General features: G+C 39.4%; 1 protein-coding gene across 2 annotated transcripts in view; it reads left to right on the top strand.

Moving 5' to 3' along the window:
* Nucleotides 1–21,742, top strand: part of LOC121957687 (tropomyosin alpha-1 chain) — a 55,441-nt gene that overhangs the window by 23,029 nt on the left and 10,670 nt on the right. For both annotated transcript variants that reach the window (XM_042506423.2, XM_088090081.1), the window contains exons 3-6: nucleotides 6,698–6,831; nucleotides 14,681–14,798; nucleotides 14,998–15,068; nucleotides 16,243–16,318. In XM_042506423.2, coding sequence (XP_042362357.1) covers nucleotides 6,698–6,831; nucleotides 14,681–14,798; nucleotides 14,998–15,068; nucleotides 16,243–16,318 — 399 coding nt within the window. The remainder of the gene's footprint in view (nucleotides 1–6,697; nucleotides 6,832–14,680; nucleotides 14,799–14,997; nucleotides 15,069–16,242; nucleotides 16,319–21,742) is intronic.

Here is a 21,742-nt window from a genome sequence, read left to right on the forward strand (position 1 = left end):
TTCATGCAAACACTACTTATTTCTCTACTTTTTTGTCTAATGTTGTAGCTTTTGGAACAAGAGCTGTCCACTTTGCAGTAACCATAACAACTCTGCAGTTCAGGCTACTGAACACAAACTACACACTCATAATGGTTACCACTACAACTTTCCAAATAAATTCCCTGATTTGACAACAGCCTATTTTTGCTCTTATATTCTAGCCAGTGATTAACATAATATGTGAATATACTTACTCCTAAAAAATCTGCTGCTGCTTGAATCTCCACTTCTGTGGCTCAGCACCCAACATAATGCATTTTTGACTTGCTAAGGTATTCTCCTATTGATGAATACCCATTTCTTAAAAGACTCTCATATGTCACAGCATTAGTTTGCATTTGTTTAACTAGTCTAATTTTTCTATGATTCTTCTGTGTACCACACACAGCTTGACTGATTGCTCCAAAGAAACAGTTGCCATCACCAACAATTTTTTCATTCATACATGGAGCCCCCAGCAAACCAACTTCTGTAGATACAGCACCAACTTTCTGTGAATCTACATTCAACTGTCTGCACAAAGCTTGCACAACTTCATTACCAAGGGGATTAAACCGCAAACATTTACTTGTGACCTCACTGACAAAGTAAACATCAGAATTTACTGCTGTAACATGCCTCCCTTTTGTCTTATTAAAAATACACATTTCTGTTGACATTTTACATTTTTTTTACATTTCACTAGTGATGCTGATGAATGTTGGCTGAATAGAAGATTTCTGAATTGAAGTACAACTTGATATCAACTTGATAGTCTGCCCCTGTCTCGTCGATGGTCCTGCTGGCTGTCAGGTTGTTGCTGGGGGCCAAGGTACAAACTGCATCGGATGTCCAAGACACAACAGCATTCAGCACCTTTGTCCTCAACTCAGCCACACAGGCCCCCGGCGTCGACATAATCCCAAAGGACAGGCCTCCCACTGGCATCGTGACAATTGCTTCGTAGATGGGCGTCACCAACAAGCAACACAAACTGAAATGACAGAAAGTTTTTTTTAAATGAATATAACTAATAATACCTTACATCAAATCTTTTCTTCTTAATTTCTACAATAACATACCTTCTTGTCTGGAGACACAGCTGGAATGGCCAGCAGAATGAATGGGTAAATGTCCCACAGCATGGCGATAACCAGTAGCACCAACTATGTATAAACAAATAAAAATCCATCAAAATATATTCTGTCCTACTTGTAAAGGTTTACAGCTGCAGCCAAAAAGCTTGCAATCATGCAACAGGAATGTACATTTCACATAGATGAAAGAAATATTACATGACCATTGGTGTCTACATATATGGAGTAGCGCCATTGCAGGCCTGCTAATGTCCAAGAACCACAGAGCAATACTCCAACACTCTCTTCGTGGCTGCCAAGGAACGGGGGTAGGACCTACCGAGGCATCTAAAACAAAAATACAAACATGCAATTTATAATTGCAAGACACTTTCTGCCTACAATCCTTGGCAAATAACATTGCTAAAAAACATAATCAATTAATTGTTTTTCACTAAAAATACTCTACAACTTCAATATCAAGCACCACAAATGAACCTTGACTTTTAAACTTACCTTGATAAACCAGTCCTAAATTCTTTCAAATCTTTTGAAGTCTGCTGTTAAAGTATCCAATCTCCTCTCTCCCTCTCTCTATCTCTGTCTCAGTGAAAGACTTTTGTCCGTCTCTGTACAACTATAAGCTGTCTAGGTTGAAGCCAAAAGACCCAGGATGTTTGCTGACCTCTAACTTTAAAGCCCACACCATTCAACAATTATATTCCACCTATCAGGGAGCAGTAAACAAAAACAATACAAAAAAGGGGTGGGAGTGGGGGTGGGGGGTCTTGGATAACCATTGATCTGAATGACATTCTCAATTCAATACAAATTCATTTTAACCAATTAAAGGAACCATCATACAAAGGGGATGGGGTGACAAGTTCTGACACCAGGACTGAAAGACATAGTCAATTCACTTCACACATTCCACTCAACCACTCAAGTTGAAATTAAAAAGGAAAATGAAAACACTAGCAGTGATACCAACACTGAAAGAATTTTTAATTCTATTCAAATTCTATTCAACCATTCAAAAATCAATTAAACAAAGACCTTACAAGAGCTACATACATTTCTAACTGACAAAAATGCTACAAATATTAAGCATTTCAAACCAATTCTTAAAGAGCCATACATTGCTGCATGGATTTATCCTATTCCTTTATTGTTTGCTGTTGCATTTTGGTGTTTGAAAAAGGTCTCATAAGTAAATAAGCCCAAAGTACTAGATAAAGGGAGCCTGCTCACACTTAAGCTCACACTTCTAAGCTGCCTGCTTCTGCTCCTTTGACTTCAGTGTTTACTTTCATAACTGGATGATATCACAATTAAACAAGTGCAATACAATATGCATAACAACAACCTGCTGATCTATCTTACCACAGTGGGATACTGCTGTGGTTAAACATAACCTCACAAAGACTGTTTCAGACAGATGTGCTGCAGCAAACAACAGTATATCACACATGACATCTCGAGCGCACATTCAGTCTTCAAACTGCATCTATCTGTAATTGCATCAAATACTTATTCACTATTTACTGAAAACAGAAGGCTTGAAGTCTACCACTTCCAAATTTACAATTACTAAAGCTGAAAAGCATACTCTGTGTGATCAGGACACAAATACAGTGAGCCAGACAGTGTCCTACACTTACACGTGAAATGTATTATATAGCCTCACTCCTACATCACTTTGTAGTAAAGGCCAATACCCCAAACATGTGCGAAGGTGCTTGGGACCTCTGAGGGTGCGAGGACCCTATTGTAATCCAAAGGATTATTATTTAGGGCCCAAACATCTGGTGAAAATTTTGATATTTTAATAGTCTCCTGCGTGGGTTGGAGGAAATGTATCAGACAAAATAATAATTTTGTTCACAGACAAAATAATGCAGGAAATGATGCTGGGGGTTTTTAGAAAAAGTTGCCTTCTATAGCAGTCCACTAGATAGAGCTCTTACTCCATTGTTCACCCATTGTTTGACTCTACCACACACACACACACACATAAAGACAGAGAAAGAAAACGAGAAAGAGAGAGTCAAAGTGGTCTCTTACTTTATTGTTAAACTACTCTAAACACTGAAGGACATTGTGACAGAGAGCGTTGCAGAACAGTGGACGATGGTGCAATCAGTCAGACTTTTTAGACGGTAAGCTACATTGAAGTACATACTGTTATGTTAAAAAACAATGGCCTCATCTTCCTGCAAATGAACAAGATGATCTACGGTTCTAGGGTACAGGAAGAGAGGACTACAAACATGCTGACTTTATTGTACTTTGCAATTTTTCAGAATCTCTCAGCAGCATTATATTTACGTAGCAACAAGAAACACATTCAGGGGCTTATTGTGATCATCAGGGAAAAAGGAGAAAAATATTATTTTTCCCCATGCTTTTTGCTGTGAGTAAGCCTGCAACAGCCCAGATCACAACACACACACAACCACACTTGCCAAAGTTACTTAGCACATCTCCAGCCTACACTAGGAAACACTAATTCACTGCTGCTTGCAGTGTTGCCGTTACCAGAGTACCTTACCAGAGTCCAGCAAGTAGCCCCAGCGTGCGTGGAGGTGCGAGGGCACATTCATCGCTGCTTGCAGCTTTAATTATTATTATTATTTCGTCAAATGAATAGCTTTTTTGAGGGCTTTATCTAACTCATGAAACTAGGCATTCTTATGGGGACTGGTGAAAATTTTTGTATTTTGTAGGTGTTGTGTATAGGGTGTCAAAAAATGAGCTCAGTAGTGTCCCCTAAATGCCTGATAAGAGTCCCGCCTTGAACACATCATATGACAATTTTCATCCATACTGAGAGCACCACCTATTGACACGGGAAAGACAAGTTTTACACTAAGAGGTGTCAAATGTTGGTGATGACGCAAAGTGAATATTGTCCGTTTTTGTTGAATGGTGTTCCCGTGACGTCACGCCAAATTTTGAGGTTGCAACATGACATCAAAAACTGTCATAACTTGACCCCAGATGGTCAGATCTCAACAAAATTTGACCTACAAAAAAGCCTCTTGGAGCCATGCACTAAACCCAACAGGAAGTGCGCCATTTTAATTGGAATTTTCATATTTTTTGTAATTTTAGTGTCACTTCCGTTTAACACTTGTCCTACAGATTTCATCTGATCAACTTCACAACCGGACACCAGTATTTCCTAAAGATTTCATCAAACACTGTTGCCATTCTGTGGCATTCTTTGATATGTTTTTTTTTTGCTGTGATATGCCAAAATGTGCTCTGTAGCGCCACCTACTAATTTTCAACAAAGCAGCCCCCGCAAACCATTTAACCCCTTTGGAGCTATGCCCTAAACCCATGAAAAAGTCCACCATTTTAAATTTTATTTAAAATTCTGGGCAATATTTTGCCATTTCTGTTAGAGCCCCACTTATTTTTCAATATACTTATATTATCAGCTGATATGAGCCCTTTACAGACATAATGGAGCAAATCAGCCTCTGCACATTTTTTCCCCCCCAAATGCACCGAAAGGAAAACTCTGCTCCCAGACCATATGCAGAAAATGATGCTAGGTGGTTTCAAAACAGATGCATTCTATAGTTTGTCTAGCAGAGTGCGGTCTTACTACATTGTCTATACTACTCTCAGCACTGTAAAAGCAGCATATTAGACCACATATGGCCTGCCACAGTCACACACACAGGCGGCTTTATCTGACCCTCACACACACACACACACACACACACACACACACACACATACACACAGACAGAGAGACAGAATCATTTTGACTGACAGGGCCATAAAAATCCCGTCATAATCTATTTTTACCCGTCACTTTAATTTTTAAAATGATAATCATGACATATTCAATAGCATTTAATTTTCATTCATTTTTAATTAATATTCAGTCCGAACAAGTTTAACAGAGAATCCACACCGTGCCATCACACATCAAGCAGATGAATTTGTAATTTTTTCTCCGCAGTGACAAAAAACACTGACCGTGGCCCCAGTAGCTACATATGAACAATGAAATTAAACGATTGCACTTAAAATATGAACAGTTCACCTGCTGTGGCCTGAATGCACAGTCTCACACCTTCCTCCTGGTCCGCATGGACTTGAACTGTGTGCCCGCTTGTACGTAATCAAATGTCTCAAGTGGGATTGCTGCAGAGGCTATTGTCATGAGGTTTTGGACTTTTGCCTCAGACAGACGACTTCTCATGGCTGTTTTGATGTTGTTCTGGAGGCTGAATCCGCACGCTGCTGCCACACTGGAGACTGGAATTACAAGCGCCACTTCAGCCAAAGTTTTGAAGTCAGGGAACATTTCTCCAAGTGAAGTGATCAGTAGTCGGCAAGACTCTCTGAACGAGGGGTTCGTGCATCCTCGGACAAATCCGTTACTTATATTGGCTTTTTTACATATGTCGCAGAACATTTTTCCATCCTCCCTCCTCAGCCAGGAGAACTCCTGCTCCCACTGAACTCTGTACTCCCTCCTGACCTCTTTGCTGCCGCTTGCTCGCTCCGTAGTTGCCTGATTACTTGTTTGTCCTTCATCCTCCACTGCATCAGTCCCTCTTTTTTCACCTCTTTTATCAACACCATCATTGTTATTGGGCTTTTTGAAGAAACTTCGCACACTCGGCTGCCGTGACATTTTTCCGACTGAAGCCAACGAGGTCATGCATCAAGAGAGACAATAGCTAATTAATATGCTCACTCGCCACCAAGTGGTCAGTGGTGTGAATTGCAATCTGTCAAAATGACAGATGGCCTTCAGATTTTTCCATCACCGTTTTAAAAAAACGGTCAACGACGGAAAATATTTGTTTAATGCGACCCCTGATCCAGACTCTACCACTACATGGAGGAAACATTAATTAACCTAGAGATTAGAAACTTGAGAAACATATTTAAAAGCCCAAGACCTACAAAAAAGCCTCGTGGAGCCATGCCCTTAACCCAAGAGAAGGTCCACCATTTCTAATTTTAATTAGAAAAGGGATCCAGCCTGTACCAGTGTGCCACAGGGCTGCTTTGTTGATCTCCCATTGCTGAGCGAGCCTCAATCGCGTATCATCCATTTTATTCTCCTGTGTGCGGACATTAGCAAGAAGAAGGTTTGTTAGAGGAACAGCTTGCGGTCCAAGTTGAGTCAGCATCACCCTGATGCCGGCTCTCTTCCCTACTGCAATCTGCTGCATTCAGTCCAAATCCCACACAACTTTTTCTGATGTTGATCAGTGCCTCTCTATTGTAGAAAAGTTGTGCTTCAGCAGAAGGGGCCATGGTGCATGGTGTTGAAAAAAAATAGAAAAATATAAAAGTCAAAGCAAAGTGGTACCTAAATGTACCCACTCTTATTCTTGAACAACTTTTGTTCTTGCCATGTACATACATTATTTACATAAGTATTTTATTATGTGCAATTCATCACCAAGCAACATTTTTTCAGTGTGTCTACACTTTTAAAGAAAAGACATTTTCACATTGTTTTTGGAAAAAAGAAGTTAAAGAAGCTATCTTAGTCAGCAGCTGCCAGCTGGCAGAACACTGGTTTGTCTAAATCAGTATGTATGATGTTTATCTGTTCCCAGGCTGAAGCAGAAGTGGCCTCTCTGAACAGACGTATCCAGCTGGTGGAGGAGGAGTTGGACCGAGCTCAGGAGAGACTTGCAACGGCTCTACAGAAGCTGGAGGAGGCTGAGAAGGCTGCTGATGAGAGCGAGAGGTGATTTCTTGCTGTGATTTTGCCATTGTGATCATTGTTAGGACAAGCGAAATATATACACTTCAAGGAAGGCTTAGGTCTTCAGTCAAGTAGCGTTGCATCCTGTTAATTTTCAAATTAAAATGCCTTGCACAGACTTGGGATCATGTTTAACTTGACTAAACATTACATTGACTGCATCTGCTGCTTCTCTGTCCAGCAGCCCTTGGAACTCTGTCCAGTAGGAGAATTAATGCTCCTAAAAATAGTCACTGCACATGAAATAGACAAAAGTAGATCATTAACAAAAGCACAGCACTGTTAACAAAAACATGGTTAAAACTATATCTACCTCATACCTATTTCATTTATGATTAAATTATTAATTATCGATCTGTATAATTAATAAGATCGATATATTTTTAACTAAATCACAGCCACAAATCTAATATCTTTTTTTACTGGAATTATTTTTACTGATCTGTAAAGCCATCATATGTAAAGCTTTGACACTGAAAAACAGCCGAAATTCTTTGATCTTCTTCACTGTGGCGGGACTGCAGGCTGCAGCCTAACAAAGTGGCATGGTAGAAACACTAAAATCTAGGAAAAATGACCACAAAATCATAGGAAAATGAAGAAATAAGCACAATCTCATAAGCTCTTCACTATCGGCTGGCAGGACGCTCTGCTTCTGAAACACTTAACAGATACTCTCAGTTGCGTGGAGGATGGAGCAAAACACCGTCGTAATGCTCTGGACATGCTGCTGGTGGAAACCTGGGGTTACCCTCTGCCACATGGCAGCAAGTGGCACAATTAGTGGCTGGTGTGTTCTCTAATAATCCTGTTGGCCTTCTTCCTGCATGGCTGGGTATAGAGGTCGCCCAATGGATGGCAGTTCCTGGTGCTTTGCTGTGCAGTTTTCACCATCCTCTGTAGAGCAGTACAACTGCTATAACAGTGCATTCAAGCCTAGCCAGGCCACACCCTCAGTGGTGAACATGCACAAGTTGCAGAGTGCCCATGTATAGAGCCTCCATAGCCTGCAGAGGAATAAGAGCCATTGTCTTGCTGTCCTGGTGATGGTGTGTATGGTAAATCTTAGGAGACATGCTCAAAAGGAAAAAAACTTGATTTTGGAAACTTTTTTTTTTAATACCTTTACTGGTCTACAGTGATCTTCTCTTTTTGAATGCACCTGACCAGTGCCTAATTAAGTTGGATACTGTACACCATTGTGCTTTACATTAAATGGCTGTGGAAATGTATACACCACTGTACACTGTATGCTGCTGCTAAATGGCCTTTCTCTGTCCTACCTCATACTCTTGCATTGGTTGCTTTTGTAAATAGATCTCTGCTTTGGCTGGTTCTTTCTTTTTTGTGTATGTACATGTGTGAAAAGCAAAACCATTGTGGCCTGCACTTTCACAATATTCTACAAATATTGATCCCCAGGGTTCGAACAGAGCTTGGCAAAAAAACTTTTAAATATGCTGCCTCTTATTTTTTGAATAATTTACATGGGGACCTGAAATTGTCTGAGTTGATTACAGTTGGGGAATTTAAGTTAGTTTTAAAGGATCCAGAAAAAGAGTGCCCTTTGTCACTGTGATTGCTATTCAAATAATCAAGAAATCATTTTAGACAATTGCATGTGTTTTTGTATTCAACTGACTTTTTTCTTTCATTTGACAGGATTTTATGCTTGCTCATTTGGAATATGGGACAACTGTGTTTGTTTGCTTGTATTTATTGGTATAACAATGTCTTATACTGCACTCTTGGCTAGGTTGCTCTTGAAAAAAGAGTGTTATGACCTGGCTCACGCAGTCACAGCAAAAAGGGAGACAACACGGTCAGGGTTTAAACCATTAAACGAGAAAACGGAAGCTCAAATCCGTTTTTCCATGATCCAATGTTTGGTTGGAAAACAAATTTAATATTCATTAATATCATGACTTAGTATGGTCCGATTTGCACCAAACTCCCAGTCTCCCTGCTGGTGAACGTGAGCTGACCTGAAAAGATAAGCTGATCAGGTGCTTCACAACCCGAGATGCGCTTGTGGTCAGAAAATTTTTAATAATTCATCAAATCATAATGCCTCAATGGATCTCAACCAAAATGCCAGAGATGATTGATGTTCATGTAAGGAAACCTACACACAAAAATTCAGAGCTGCGACTTTCCTGTACAGAGATTTGCAAGTCACACACATCTTATTGTACATGTTACTGTAAATTATGCACAAACGCACCAGCATCAAACTGTCAGCTTGTGTTCCTTTCCTTTATATGAGTTCACAATAAATATATACAGATCTCTGCTCACTACCTGGTAGCTACTTTATAGGCTGATCATAATTCGAATGATAATAATGATAATCCTATATGTTAAGGTTATAGTTTTTCTATGGTAGGCTTCTTTGTAGTAAGTTTAAAATAACCATGATGTTCTTTTAAGAGAGGGGAAGGAGAGAATGTTCTGTTGTCTGGACAATAGAAACCCATTGTCATTCAGATATATTAAAGTGACTCCTTTTCACTCTTTCCCTGCCAGGCAGCACCAGCATTTTTGGTCATATTTACCAATCTTTCAAGACCTCCAGAATATTTTGTGTTTAGCATATATAAACAATTAATAAATAATTAATACATTTTATTTTCGAGCTTTTCAGGAAACTCAAAGACGCTTTACATAGTAAAAAGGATCAATGAATACATCAAGCTAAAGAGCAGATCTTTAGCTTTCATTCACACAACAAAAACAAAACATTTAGTTCTAGCTTCTTCCATTCCTTTTTTATCAACATCTGAATGTGTGCATTTTCATTTTAAAAAATGACATTTAGGCCAAGAAGCTGAGAACATTGCATTTTTGTAAGAGCAAAACCTATTTCATTCTTCATTTTTTTATTTTCTTATGTTAACTTCAATTGTACAAAAATAATGACAAAAATAATATTCAGTTTGAGTTATAGTAGAACTTCAGAGTGAAACGTTCCCCAAAATTAACCACAGTTACAGAACAGTCACTAAGTAATGGCTTTGCTGCGAGCTCTCCATATTTACATGTTGTTCTGCTTGTTGGGAGTTTGAAGGAATCAAACATCAGATATAAGTTCATTCTTTCAATATAACCAGGCTGGAAACTCACAACACCTGAACTCACACCGCAAGCAGCGTCTCCTCTCATCCTGCCTGTCACACACACACACACACACACACACGGCTCAGGAGGAGAGAGGGGAGACGCTGGCTTACTGCAGTGTTCAGCGGTTACTGCGAGCAGCGAGCAGGGGAATAAATTACAGTATATTTCCTCCTTGTTCCCTAATGTTCTAAATAAGTCGCTAAATGTTTCTCCTGTTGCTTTTTAAACAACGCCGTTGAGAGGTGCCGAAAAGCCGCTACGGAGCGATAAAGTCAGCACATAGTAGTAGTAGTAATCGTCTTCACCGTGGGACCTTAGACGGTCTTAAAAATATATATTTTTTTATATACATAAAAAAATGTAATATACTATACTAGGCCCATTTTTAGAGTACAAATTTCGGTATTTCATTGGCTTGGACCCAAAACTGCTACCATGGGTCAGGCTCGGGTTGGGCTCGGATAAAAACTATATGGGTTTGGGTTCACGCTCCAACTGTCCTGTCCATTAAAGGCAACAAAAGCCCACCCAAAAAAATTAAAAAAAAAAAACTATACGGGTTAATAAAGGTTCAGGCCAAAAGCAATGAAAAAAAAAAACAAATGCACAGTTTGTTTTGAATTTCTTCTTTGCTGGATCATTTATTAGGATAACATTACTTGGCTCATCAAAGTTAAGGCAGTTGTTTTACATTGCTGAAATTAAGTTGTGTTACTAATAATGTTGCTAATGCTAGCGTAACTAATAATGTTGCACTAGCATTAGCATATATATATGCGCTAGCATATATATATATTTATATTTTCTAATTTGCAGATATTTGTAAAAATAAAAATATAATAAATGTCTGCAAAAGAGCTAACATCATTAACACTGAGAATTTGTGAGAATGTGTTTGCAGTCCTTTTGCTGACCAGGTTTTTAATATGTTATCCATTTAATTTGGTTTAAACTGCAGGTCTCATGCCATTTCTCTTAAAAATAATAACTCATCAGAGTATTAATAATCCATCTATTTTTTCTTTCATGTCAATAAAAGATAGTGTTTTTATTGACAGTGGTGGCAATTCTTAGAAACTACTTAGCATTTCTGTTATTATTAGTCCATTTCATTATCGTATTTAATTGTGAATCATAAAAATAGTTTTGCAAATCTGGAAGTGGTAACCCACCATTTTCTTTAGCGTTGGTTAATGTTTTGTAATGTTTTCCTTTTGTTATTCCAGATAAAGTAATTTATCATTTTATTCTGACTTTTGAAGCTTAACGGAGGAATTGTTGTTGGTAGCGCTTGAAAGAGCAACAGAAACTGGGAGTCAAATATGGTTTTACATTTGTTCAGATCTTGTTTCATTTTGTTCTCCATGTTATAGTAATTCACTTCATCAATTTGGTTTAAATCACTATGAATTATTATTGCTTAATATTTTATTATACCTTGGTTCCACTTAAATTTTAGAGTTCCTTTCAAGTCATCTGTTATTTGTTTACCTATGCATATAGACTCACATTTACTTTCATTAATTCTATTTTCTGAGTGGTTCTATACAGACATTGGATCCCCTTGTCTGGTTCCCATATATTTAAGTGTCTTGATAAGGTTCTGTTAAATTTTATCTGAGTAACGTTAATTTCAGCCAGGAACTAAATGTCGAGTGAAATCAAATGCTTAACTGTTATGAAGATGTATGGCCACAAAACTATCAAAGGCTTTTTCTGCATCAAGCATTAACAAAGCATGTTAGCATTAACAAGCATAATCATTTATGTTTAGTGTATGTCTCGTATTATCAGATAAGTATCTATTAGAAATAAAACAGATTGGTTATATCTGGTAAGATGTCTTTAAGTCTGTTTGCAATTATATATGTTGATATCTTTTTATCAGTGTTTAGTAGAGATAATAGTCTGTATAAAGATCTATCAGTTTTATCTTTTCCATCCTTACGAATAACTGTGATTTCTGAGGAGTTCCATTTCAAAGCCCATGAACTGGATTCGAAAGCTTTGAAATTTTAAGCTTTTCATTATGAGCGTGTCAATTGCTCTCTAAATTCCTAATAAAATTCATTAGTGTATCTGTCGTCTCCAGAGGCCTTTAAATTCCCTAATTTCTTGTTTTGTTTCCTCCTGTGATATTGTTCTGATGAGATTGGCATTTTGTGATGCTGTGACTTGTTAGGCTTTTCAAGATAAAGTTCTGTTCTTCTTGTCTCTGTTTTATCAATATTGTCCTTATATAACTCTTCATTATTATGAAAAATGAAGAGTTATAGAGTTAAAAATGTGATTGCAGAAGCATTTACAAAATATTTTTTGTAAATGCTTCTGCAATCACATTTTTCCCTGCTATAATATTAGACATTTCATCTTTTAGCTTGACAATGTGGGACTTACTTTTTTGTTTCTTTAGCTCAGAGGTTGGCAACCTATGGCTTGCGAGCCAGATGTGGCTCTTTTGATGACTGCATCTGGTCTAACCCTAACCCTAACACGATAAGTAATGACTAATTCCGCTGACGTTTTAAACTAAAACATTATAGAAATCAGTGTTAAAAATAGCCTGGGCCCGGTGTGCTGAAGTTACTTAAGGTGCTTTCTTACCTATGTAGACTGGTCTTTCAGTTTGATCCAAACCAAAATGAAGTGTGAAATTTCCCCAGGACCATGGTCCGGACCAAACAGCCAAGCCTTGGTTCGATCAAAAGAGATGGTCTCGGTACGGATCAAACTGAACCACGGTTCAGTTCATGTATAGTGTGAAGCATTGTTTTGAAAGGTGCAGACCTTTGTACCAATGACAGGAAATTACAGCAGGCTAACACTGACATTACCAAAACAAAATGAGCTACGGACACACATGGTGAGAAGAGGAGACCTAATCCACCTATTCCTCCTTGTACTTCAAATTTGTTCTACCATACTCCAAAGAAAACCTACTTTTTTCAGCAGTCTTTAGAATTAGGCCTGTTTCACACAGCACACATCAGCAGTGCGTAACAGCAGCCTCACCAAGCTGCATGCTTATGGTGTTCACACGTGGCGTTGTTGTAATGTTGCTGCCTGCAGCTATCAGTCCTGTATTTCCACATGTATTAGTACAAATTCCACTCATTTATGAAGTCATGCACCTCCTGCATTGCCAACAACATGGCTGTAAATGTTTCAAAATAAAAGACCTTGTGTCAGCAACTGATGGGATTTTGTCCACAGAGACGTTGTTAGAGGGCTTTTATTTTGAAAGGGAATGAGGGAAGCTGGAGTAAAAACACGTCTTTGTATTTCATCATCTCTGTGACAGAGAGAGACTTTTAAACTGCAGTAAAAGGTGGTACAGAGTCAAAACAATCATCAAAACACAATTGTCTATTCATACTGACAAACGTGCACAGCATGCTTAAAATTTCGGCGAGCCGCCATTTCTGTAGATGTGCTGTAGCTGACACAAAGCTGAGACGCTCATGACCGCTTCTCAGGCGGGCAGTGTGTATGCTCTAACTTGATAATACAAGCGCTGAAATAAAAAAATAAAAAAACGTAAATTTAAGTATAGAGACATTCAACCAACGTAGTTGATGACGATATGACGTATGTTTGTCATGTAAAGTCCATTAGTCCGTTCACATTAATTGCAGTGCGAAAACAAAACCAACCGGACCAAATTTATACTGTACAATGTAACAAAAACTCAAATGTTGGTGCAGACCTTGGTCCCGACTTTCAGGTGTGAAAGCACCCTTGAGCTCCTGCAGCCAGCCAGCTCTCTCTCTCTCCCCTGGCTCACTCTAAAGGCATGCTAGTTTTGGGCTTGGTAATGCTGGTCTAAGTTTTCCCTTTTGTTATGTTGCACTTTACAACACAGCCACACACACATATTCCACTCCTGCACACCACACACCACTGACTTTACTGATTTTCACATCCCATCTTGTAAATACTCTGTATACTGTTTAATTTGGTCTTATTTGGTTCAGTCTGGTCTAATTTGGTTTAATTGGTTTAATAAAATATTGTTTAAACATTTAACACGATGGTGGGTCAGGGTATGAAAGTATAATTCATTCTCAGACGGGATTGAACTGCATGAAAAACGAGAAAATGGCCCGTTTACTCGTTTTAAACCATTAATCGAGAAAACGGAAGTTCAGAGTGGGTGCGGTCATGTGACGCAGTAGTAAAAGCAACAATGTCGAAATAAAAGCCGAGAGAACTAAACCAGATAGATAGATAGATATGCTGGGGCCTAATGATTTAATTATTTTTTTATTTTTAATCCCCTGGTGATACGTGGTAACTCGGGCTAGAAAGCACTTTGAGAGCTGATTTTTTTCAGAGTAACTCACACTTGTCAGTGACAAGACTCACTGCAGGTTCATACAATGCCACGTCATTATAGGCCAGAAATGTATGAATTTCAGATTCATAATTCATAACTCTCTTCATCATGGTCCAAACTGATGTTAAAATGCATACTTTTTGAGAAATAATGTGAAATGTTCTGCCACAGACCGAAATTTAAGCCTGACCTCCATCCCCCATCTCAAATTCTGGACCTCACAAATTTCTAACATCTGGTTACAGCCCTGCTCACATCCCCGTCCCCAGTTGTTTCTGGTCTGCAATTTACCTTTTTCTTAACTTTATAAAACAGCAAAATCAAATAATAAAAATTTGTACTGTACAATAAATAAGTAATGGTTTGTTTGTGCAGAGGTATGAAGGTGATTGAGAACAGGGCTCTGAAGGATGAAGAGAAGATGGAGCTTCAGGAGATTCAGCTGAAGGAGGCTAAACACATCGCAGAGGAGGCTGACCGCAAGTATGAGGAGGTGCGTTTTGTGAGAGGTTTTAATGATGAAGCTTCTTTAGAAACCAAAATGGTCAACATCTGTGTATGTACTGCTGCAATGGAGATTTTTATAATATTTTTTATAATATTTTTATAACATTTTATATAATATTAATAAGAATATGGCCAGTGTTCTTGCTTCACAACAAGCCAATAATATGTACCATACATTTATCCAGGTGGCTCGTAAACTGGTGATTGTAGAAGGAGAGCTGGAGCGTACAGAGGAGAGGGCAGAGTTGGCTGAGGCGTGAGTATCTGTATCACCCACCCCCCACCCAATTGTGGTTTCTTTGGGGTTCAGGCCCTAAAGGGACAGTACCCTAATGTTTTTGTGCTAGTTCATTACTATTATTTTTATTATTATTAGTATGTATCTTTTGCTGCAGCTCATATTCCCATGATCTGAAATGAGCTAGAAGCATTAAACTTGGCCCAATACCTGTAAATGATATGCAAATGCTTCACAAGAATTATGACTCAAATTGGCCACATGGTGGCACTTTAAAACCACACCTCTCACACCCCAAGTTTGATTGGCAAACATGTTCTACTCTAAATGAGCAAAAACATGGCTGCCATTATGTAAAAAACTTTACAAAGGCCATAACAGTAAATTGCCCATAACTCATTAATGATTTGTCCAGTCATCCCAAATCTTGGTAGATATTTTCACCACGTGTTTGGAAACTGGCTTAATACAGCATTTTGAGCCCAACAAATAGGGGGCAACACATATGCCACTAAACATAGTGGCCAGAATTTTACCAAATCTGGCGGACATAGGACGACCTCTATCTCAACTAGAGTAGAATGTTCGCCATATTGGCTGAGTCCTTGGAAAGACCAGGGTTCATTTCTAACATGAGGCCTTTTGCTGCTTGTCATACCCCTTATCTTTGCCCCTTTTCTTGTCATTCTTGAGCTATCCTATAATAAATGTAAAAATTGGGGCACATGCTCCAAGGAACGGTATTAGCCATGGTCTGAAGCGTCATAATAATTGCTGCATGTAGGAGTGGTCTAGGTAGCTTTGTATGCTTTATTAATCCTGTGAATGTCTCCATTGAGTCTGACAAGGATTGCTCAACGTCCAGTCTGTCTAACATGGGACATAAAGGGACATTGTGCAATTACTGAGAGTCTGTACACATTGTAATGATGAACAACTATGTGTGATTGGTCTCAAGTACAAGTACATGATGCTTCCTTAATTCTCTTTTAGTATAATTGTGAAAGCAGGTCTTCAGCATCTAATGGAGTTTTTTATACTGTGATTTTACTACTGCTATTTAACCAATGGATGTGAATACTGTATCTACCACTACTTTTGCTGCTGCTTTTATACTTTGCAACTCTGACCTGATGTCATTACTGCCACTTGTGTGTCATCTTCATCGTCTTTTCTCTGACATCTACACAAGTAAATGTGCCGAACTGGAGGAGGAATTGAAGAATGTGACGAATAACCTGAAGTCTTTGGAGGCCCAGGCTGAAAAGGTAGGGCCAGGCTACAGTACTTAAACCAGCATGGCACAGCATGCTTTTGTAATTCTGCATATATCTTACACCAAAACACTGTGACAGCATAAGTGTTGAAAAATCATGTCAGACCTTGAAGACCTTTAAGCCACCAAGACGTGGCTTCAAGAGGACATGCCTGACTCACTTGTGACCCTGGAAGGCTTTCCTGTGGTGCGCTCCATCAGAAATGGTAACTCAGGCAAGAGCAAAGGTAGTACCTGTGTCCGTGTCAACCAGAAGTGGTGATCTCAATTCACTAAAAGAGTCAATTTGCAATCGCGACGCTGACTTGTTTTGTTTGACCATTGGACCTTTTGATCTTCCTTGGGAGTTTGGGAACATTATATTTTGCACTGTTTATATAGTACCCAGCAGAAACACTTCCAGCACAACCACTACTATAGCAGACTCTGTTCCCAGACAAATACTCCTGAAGCATCTTGTCTTAATTTAGGTGATTTTAACCATTGTAAACTGCCTGGATTTTCCCAGTATGTAGACAGTTATACCAGAGTACCAAGTATTTTGGACAAATATTATGGTACTGTAAAAAAATGCATATACATCGAAGGTTAAGCCCTCATTAGGCTTCTGTGACCACAATGCTCCATCTAATTTCCACGTACAAGTCCTTGCTTAAAAGCAGCAAACCGCAAGTTAAAACTGTATATGTATGGGATAATGTTGGCATTGACACTTTTAAAGGCTGCTTCTCCTGCACCAACTGGAACCTCTTTCATATTCTGGACGTAGAGGAAGAAGTCTGGCACACTGGAATAATAATTGTGCAGCATGTTGTCGAGAGACGTTTTTCATTCTTCTGCCCTGGGAAGGCATCTGGGCCAGATGGCATCTCTGGGCAGATACTGAAACCCTGCAGTTAAAGAACTTGCAGAAGCATGGTTCCCCATCTACCAGAAGTCTTTGGACACACATTCAGTTCCCTCTATGTGGAAATGTACCATTATTAGGGCCCAAGCAGACGGTCGTGAAGGCCCTTTGAAACTAAAGGAATTATTGGGGCTCGAGCACCAAAAAGGTACACGAACCGATTGAAATCCAAGGAATTGTTGTTGTTGTTGTTCTTCTTCCTATAAATGAATTTCTTTTTTGAGGGCTTTATCATACTCAAAAACTCAAAAAACTTTGAAGCCTTATCAGGTCTGGTGAAAAATTAGATATTTTCAGGGTCTCAGGTGAAAATTAAAAACATTTTTGCGAAACAGCCCCCGCCCCCGCTTTTACCTACATTAACGAAAATTGGTATGCACATGTAGAACCCCAAGACAAAAAAAAAAAAAAACATCTCTTGGACTTGGACCCATACACTTATACCACCATCTACTGGAAACAGGAAGTTATATGTTTTATATTTTCATGTGCACCTCCTACTCCCACCCCTCCCCTCCCCTAAGACGTCCAGCTCCTGGCAGGTTGACTCGATTGATCTTAAAATGGTTTTTAAAAAATCCTTAAGACTTTGAATGATGCTTGAAAATGAATATTGTGAGTTTTTGTTGAAAGGTGTTACCGAAGTTGGGTGGACAATTTCGATGTTTTGACATGACATCAAAAACTGTTGTAACTTCGCCTCAGATGGTCAGATCTTTACAAAATTTGACAGATTTCATAAGAGTCCAGGCATAAAGACATCTGCAGTGCAATTTTGAATCTTATTCATAGCGCCACCTATTGGTAGCAGGAAGTTACTTTTTTTTACTTTTTGATTTTCCCCCTGTAGCAGGTTAACTTAATTGACCTCATATTCACTTAGCATGCTGTAAAGACCTTCATGATGCACAGAAATGACACTTTTGCATTTTCATAAAATGCTGTTGCCAAAGTTACGCATTATTCACCATAAAAATGCAAGCACTTTTTGAGAGGGAAGGCATGCACCAAAACTCACCAAACTTCACAAGTCCTAAAATGTGATATTTGATAGGATCTTTTTTGCACTGATGTGCCAAAATACCTCTGTAGCGCCCACTACGGATTTCAATGAAGCAGCCCCTGCAGTGCATTTCACCTAGAGCTACAAAACTTGGGAGGCATGTGTAACAGCCCAAGACCTACAAAAAAGCCTCTTGGACCCATACCCTAAACCCAACAGGAAGTCAGCCATTTTGAATTGAATGTGCAATTTTGTCATAGTTTTGGCCATTTGCACGGCTTGCAATTTTTTTTATCTTCTTCTACAGATTTCATCTGATTGACTTCAAAATTCAAAAATCCTCTTAGAAGGCCTGGGACATCAAAAGTTATTACATTTGTGAGTTTTTGTCACATCGTGTGGTTGTTACTGGGCCAATCATTGCTATGTCTCACCATTAACCAGGAAGTAGTTTATAACTCTGAGGGACACGGTCCAATCTTCACCAAACTTCACATGTTTGGGGCATCGGTGGCTGACAGGATAAAACAGGCACCCCATGAATAAAGGCAGTGTCCTTGCCGCAGCGGCCTCAGGTTCAGCTCCTGCTTGAGGCCCTTTGCTGCATGTCGTCCCCACACTCTCTCACCCTGTCAGGTGTTGATCTGTCCTATGAACACATCTGCATGACAACCATTACCATTACTTTTAGGGTCCCCTACTGGCAACATGAAATGTCATGGAAATCACATGCTTTCTTCTTTGATGGAAGGCTCCTACAGACTCTGTATGATTGACTTCACATCTGGTGACAAAACCTTTAAGACCTTAATGATGCCTCCCTCTGAAGTATAGGTTTTCCATGAACGCTGTTGCCATGGAGACCCAGTGGTGGCCGCCAAAAGGAAAGTTGTTGTAAATTCACTTTACATCAACCAATTGGCCCCAGATTTCACAGTTGTGGTCAGGCTGCAGCCCTAAACACAGCAACATGTCCTTTAATATGATACTCACTGAGCCACCTACTGTCAACAGGAAGGACGCCTTGTTTACATGTTTTGTTCAACAAATGATGTAGACCAAGATGCCACAGATTTTGTGTGTCCAATGGAAGTAATTTACCATGTAAAATATCTCCCCTCAGGGTCCAAAGTCTCTACATACTTTTTCCAAGTTTCACTGAAATGGATCATTGCATCAATCAGAGTCACTACAGTGGCGTTGACTTGCGTAGGGGTGTGTGGGCCCGTTCATCGCTGCTTGCAGCTTTAATTATTATTATTTTTCTCTTCCAAGAGTCACAGTTTTGGAGGTCTGAACCTGCTCAAAAACTCATGAAAGATGGTGCGCTCGTTCAGCCTGGTGAAATATTTGTATTTTTGTGGTTTTCGCAAACAGACGTGGCAAAATGGCTCCACAGCGCCCATCTTTCATTTCATTTCATCTACAAATACGTAATTCAGCACATGTATGTGGAGATGCCCCGATCAGTTTTCTTTGCCCCTGAGTCTGAGTCCAAGTCCTTGATTTTGAGTATCTGCTGATACTGAGTCCTGATCCGATACTTTTATAATACATTAAAAATGAAGAAGAGTGAAGAAACAGACCTAGGATGTCCCTTATTTTTTTACTCACCTTATTTTATTGTTTAATGCTTATAAACAGAGCACTTCTGTGAGGTAGCTTGAACAATCAAGTAATAACAAATAAAATAAATTCTTCACTTTGGAGTTTAGTGCAGCAGTACATATTAAATAAAAATGTCTAATTAAAAAAACAAACAAATGTTTGCGACAGCACTAAAAAGTCTCTCACTGTGCACAGAGCTGCAGGGGGCACATAGACACTGGGTCGCAACAGCAGCCATGGAGGGGAACCGATTAACATGTTCTTTCCAGTACTGAAGTGGATCGCTTATCTTAGGGGTGGTTTTCTCTTAGAGGTAGGTCTGCACCTGCACTTCTGCTGATGTGCTACTCACGGACCGGACCTGTGACTGCCTCGATCCATTGAGTCGATCCATTGTGCGGTGAGGCTTATTAGTGAGCCACAGACGAACTCCAGATGTCTGTGGTAAACGAAACATGCGGTATGTCTGATAACAGGACAAGTAGTTTGTCACAAATCTTCTTTAGAAGCGCTGGCAGAGCTTTCTCGTCAAAACAGTGACGAGAGGGCATGTCAAATCGGGGTTCTAAGTACTCCATAAGCATACGAAATCCCGGGTCTTCAACAAGGGTAAATGGCTGGTCACTCATTGCAATCAATTGTGCTATCTGCGCCTTCTCGCAGTCGCGGGGCTTTTTTTCTCTCCTCTTCAAAGTATCTTGCAGCGTGGGCTGACTCGGGCTGACTGGGTTGCCTGGAAAAACTTGCTGTACTGTGTTGGGTGTTTGTTTTTGAGGTGCCATATCATGTTTGTTGTGTTGAATGCAGCCTTTTCCTTGCCACCTCTTGAAATCCCAAGTTTGCATATCTCACAGTTTGCAATCGCAATGTTTCTGTCATCCACTTTAAAATACCTCCACACCGCAGACATATTCGCGCTCCTAGCTTCAAACTGCGCCGTGTTCTGTTTCGCTTAACGGCATTCAACCAATAGTATCACTGCAGTAAAGTGATCTCATGACGCATGTTTCTGTGTAGAGTTGAGATGTCTGACTCTGTGTACTACCACATAACAGTAGTAATTACTAAGCTGTTATTTTTCCCATTTGTTTTGAAATATTATAGATCTGATAAAAAATAATGAGAATAAATAAACATATATATCCGATCGCTAATCGGCTAATTGGCTAATTGGCCCCGATTTCAGATCACGTGATTAGATCGTGACATCCCTACATGTATGTATCATGTCCAGATGCACAAAAAAGCTTCTTGGACCCAACCCCCAAACCCAACAGGAAGTTGTCCATTTTGAATTTTGTGCTGATTTTTGGTGATTTCGGGCCTCGTGCTTTTGCCATCTTGTCCCAGAGGATTCATCCGATTGACTTCAGAATTGGTGTGTCCATTTTCAACCCCTTGGTGATGAAAAGTTATCACAGGTCCACGCAAAACTTTTAGGGTTTTCCCATTATATAGCGTACAATTTTGATGTCTCTCCATACAACAGAAAATTGTTGTAACTTTGGTGTTCGTTATCCGATCTGCCTGAAACTTCATTGGTTTGATAAGGGTCCCACCCTGAACATATCTGTAAAACAATTTCCACTAGTCGTGATAGCTCCACCTAGTGGCCACAGGAAATATATTTTTTTTATACATTAATCAACTTTGGCCTACACAATTAATCAGATCCAGTTGAAATTCTGTTATATGATCTTAAGACCTTCCTGATTAAAAGTTATCGATGGTCCGCGCAAAACTTTTACCATTTTCCCCTTATGTGGCGTACAATTTTGATGTTTCGCATAAAAACAAGACATTGTTGTAACTTTGGTGTACATTGTCTGATCTGCCTGAAACCTCACAGGTTTTATAAGGGTCCCACCCTGAACACATCTGTATGGCAATATTCACTG

This window comes from Plectropomus leopardus, chromosome 17 (genome assembly GCF_026936395.1).
Source record: "Plectropomus leopardus strain MGB_pleo_1.0 chromosome 17, ASM2693639v1, whole genome shotgun sequence".
NCBI classification, from domain to species: Eukaryota; Metazoa; Chordata; class Actinopteri; order Perciformes; family Serranidae; genus Plectropomus; species Plectropomus leopardus.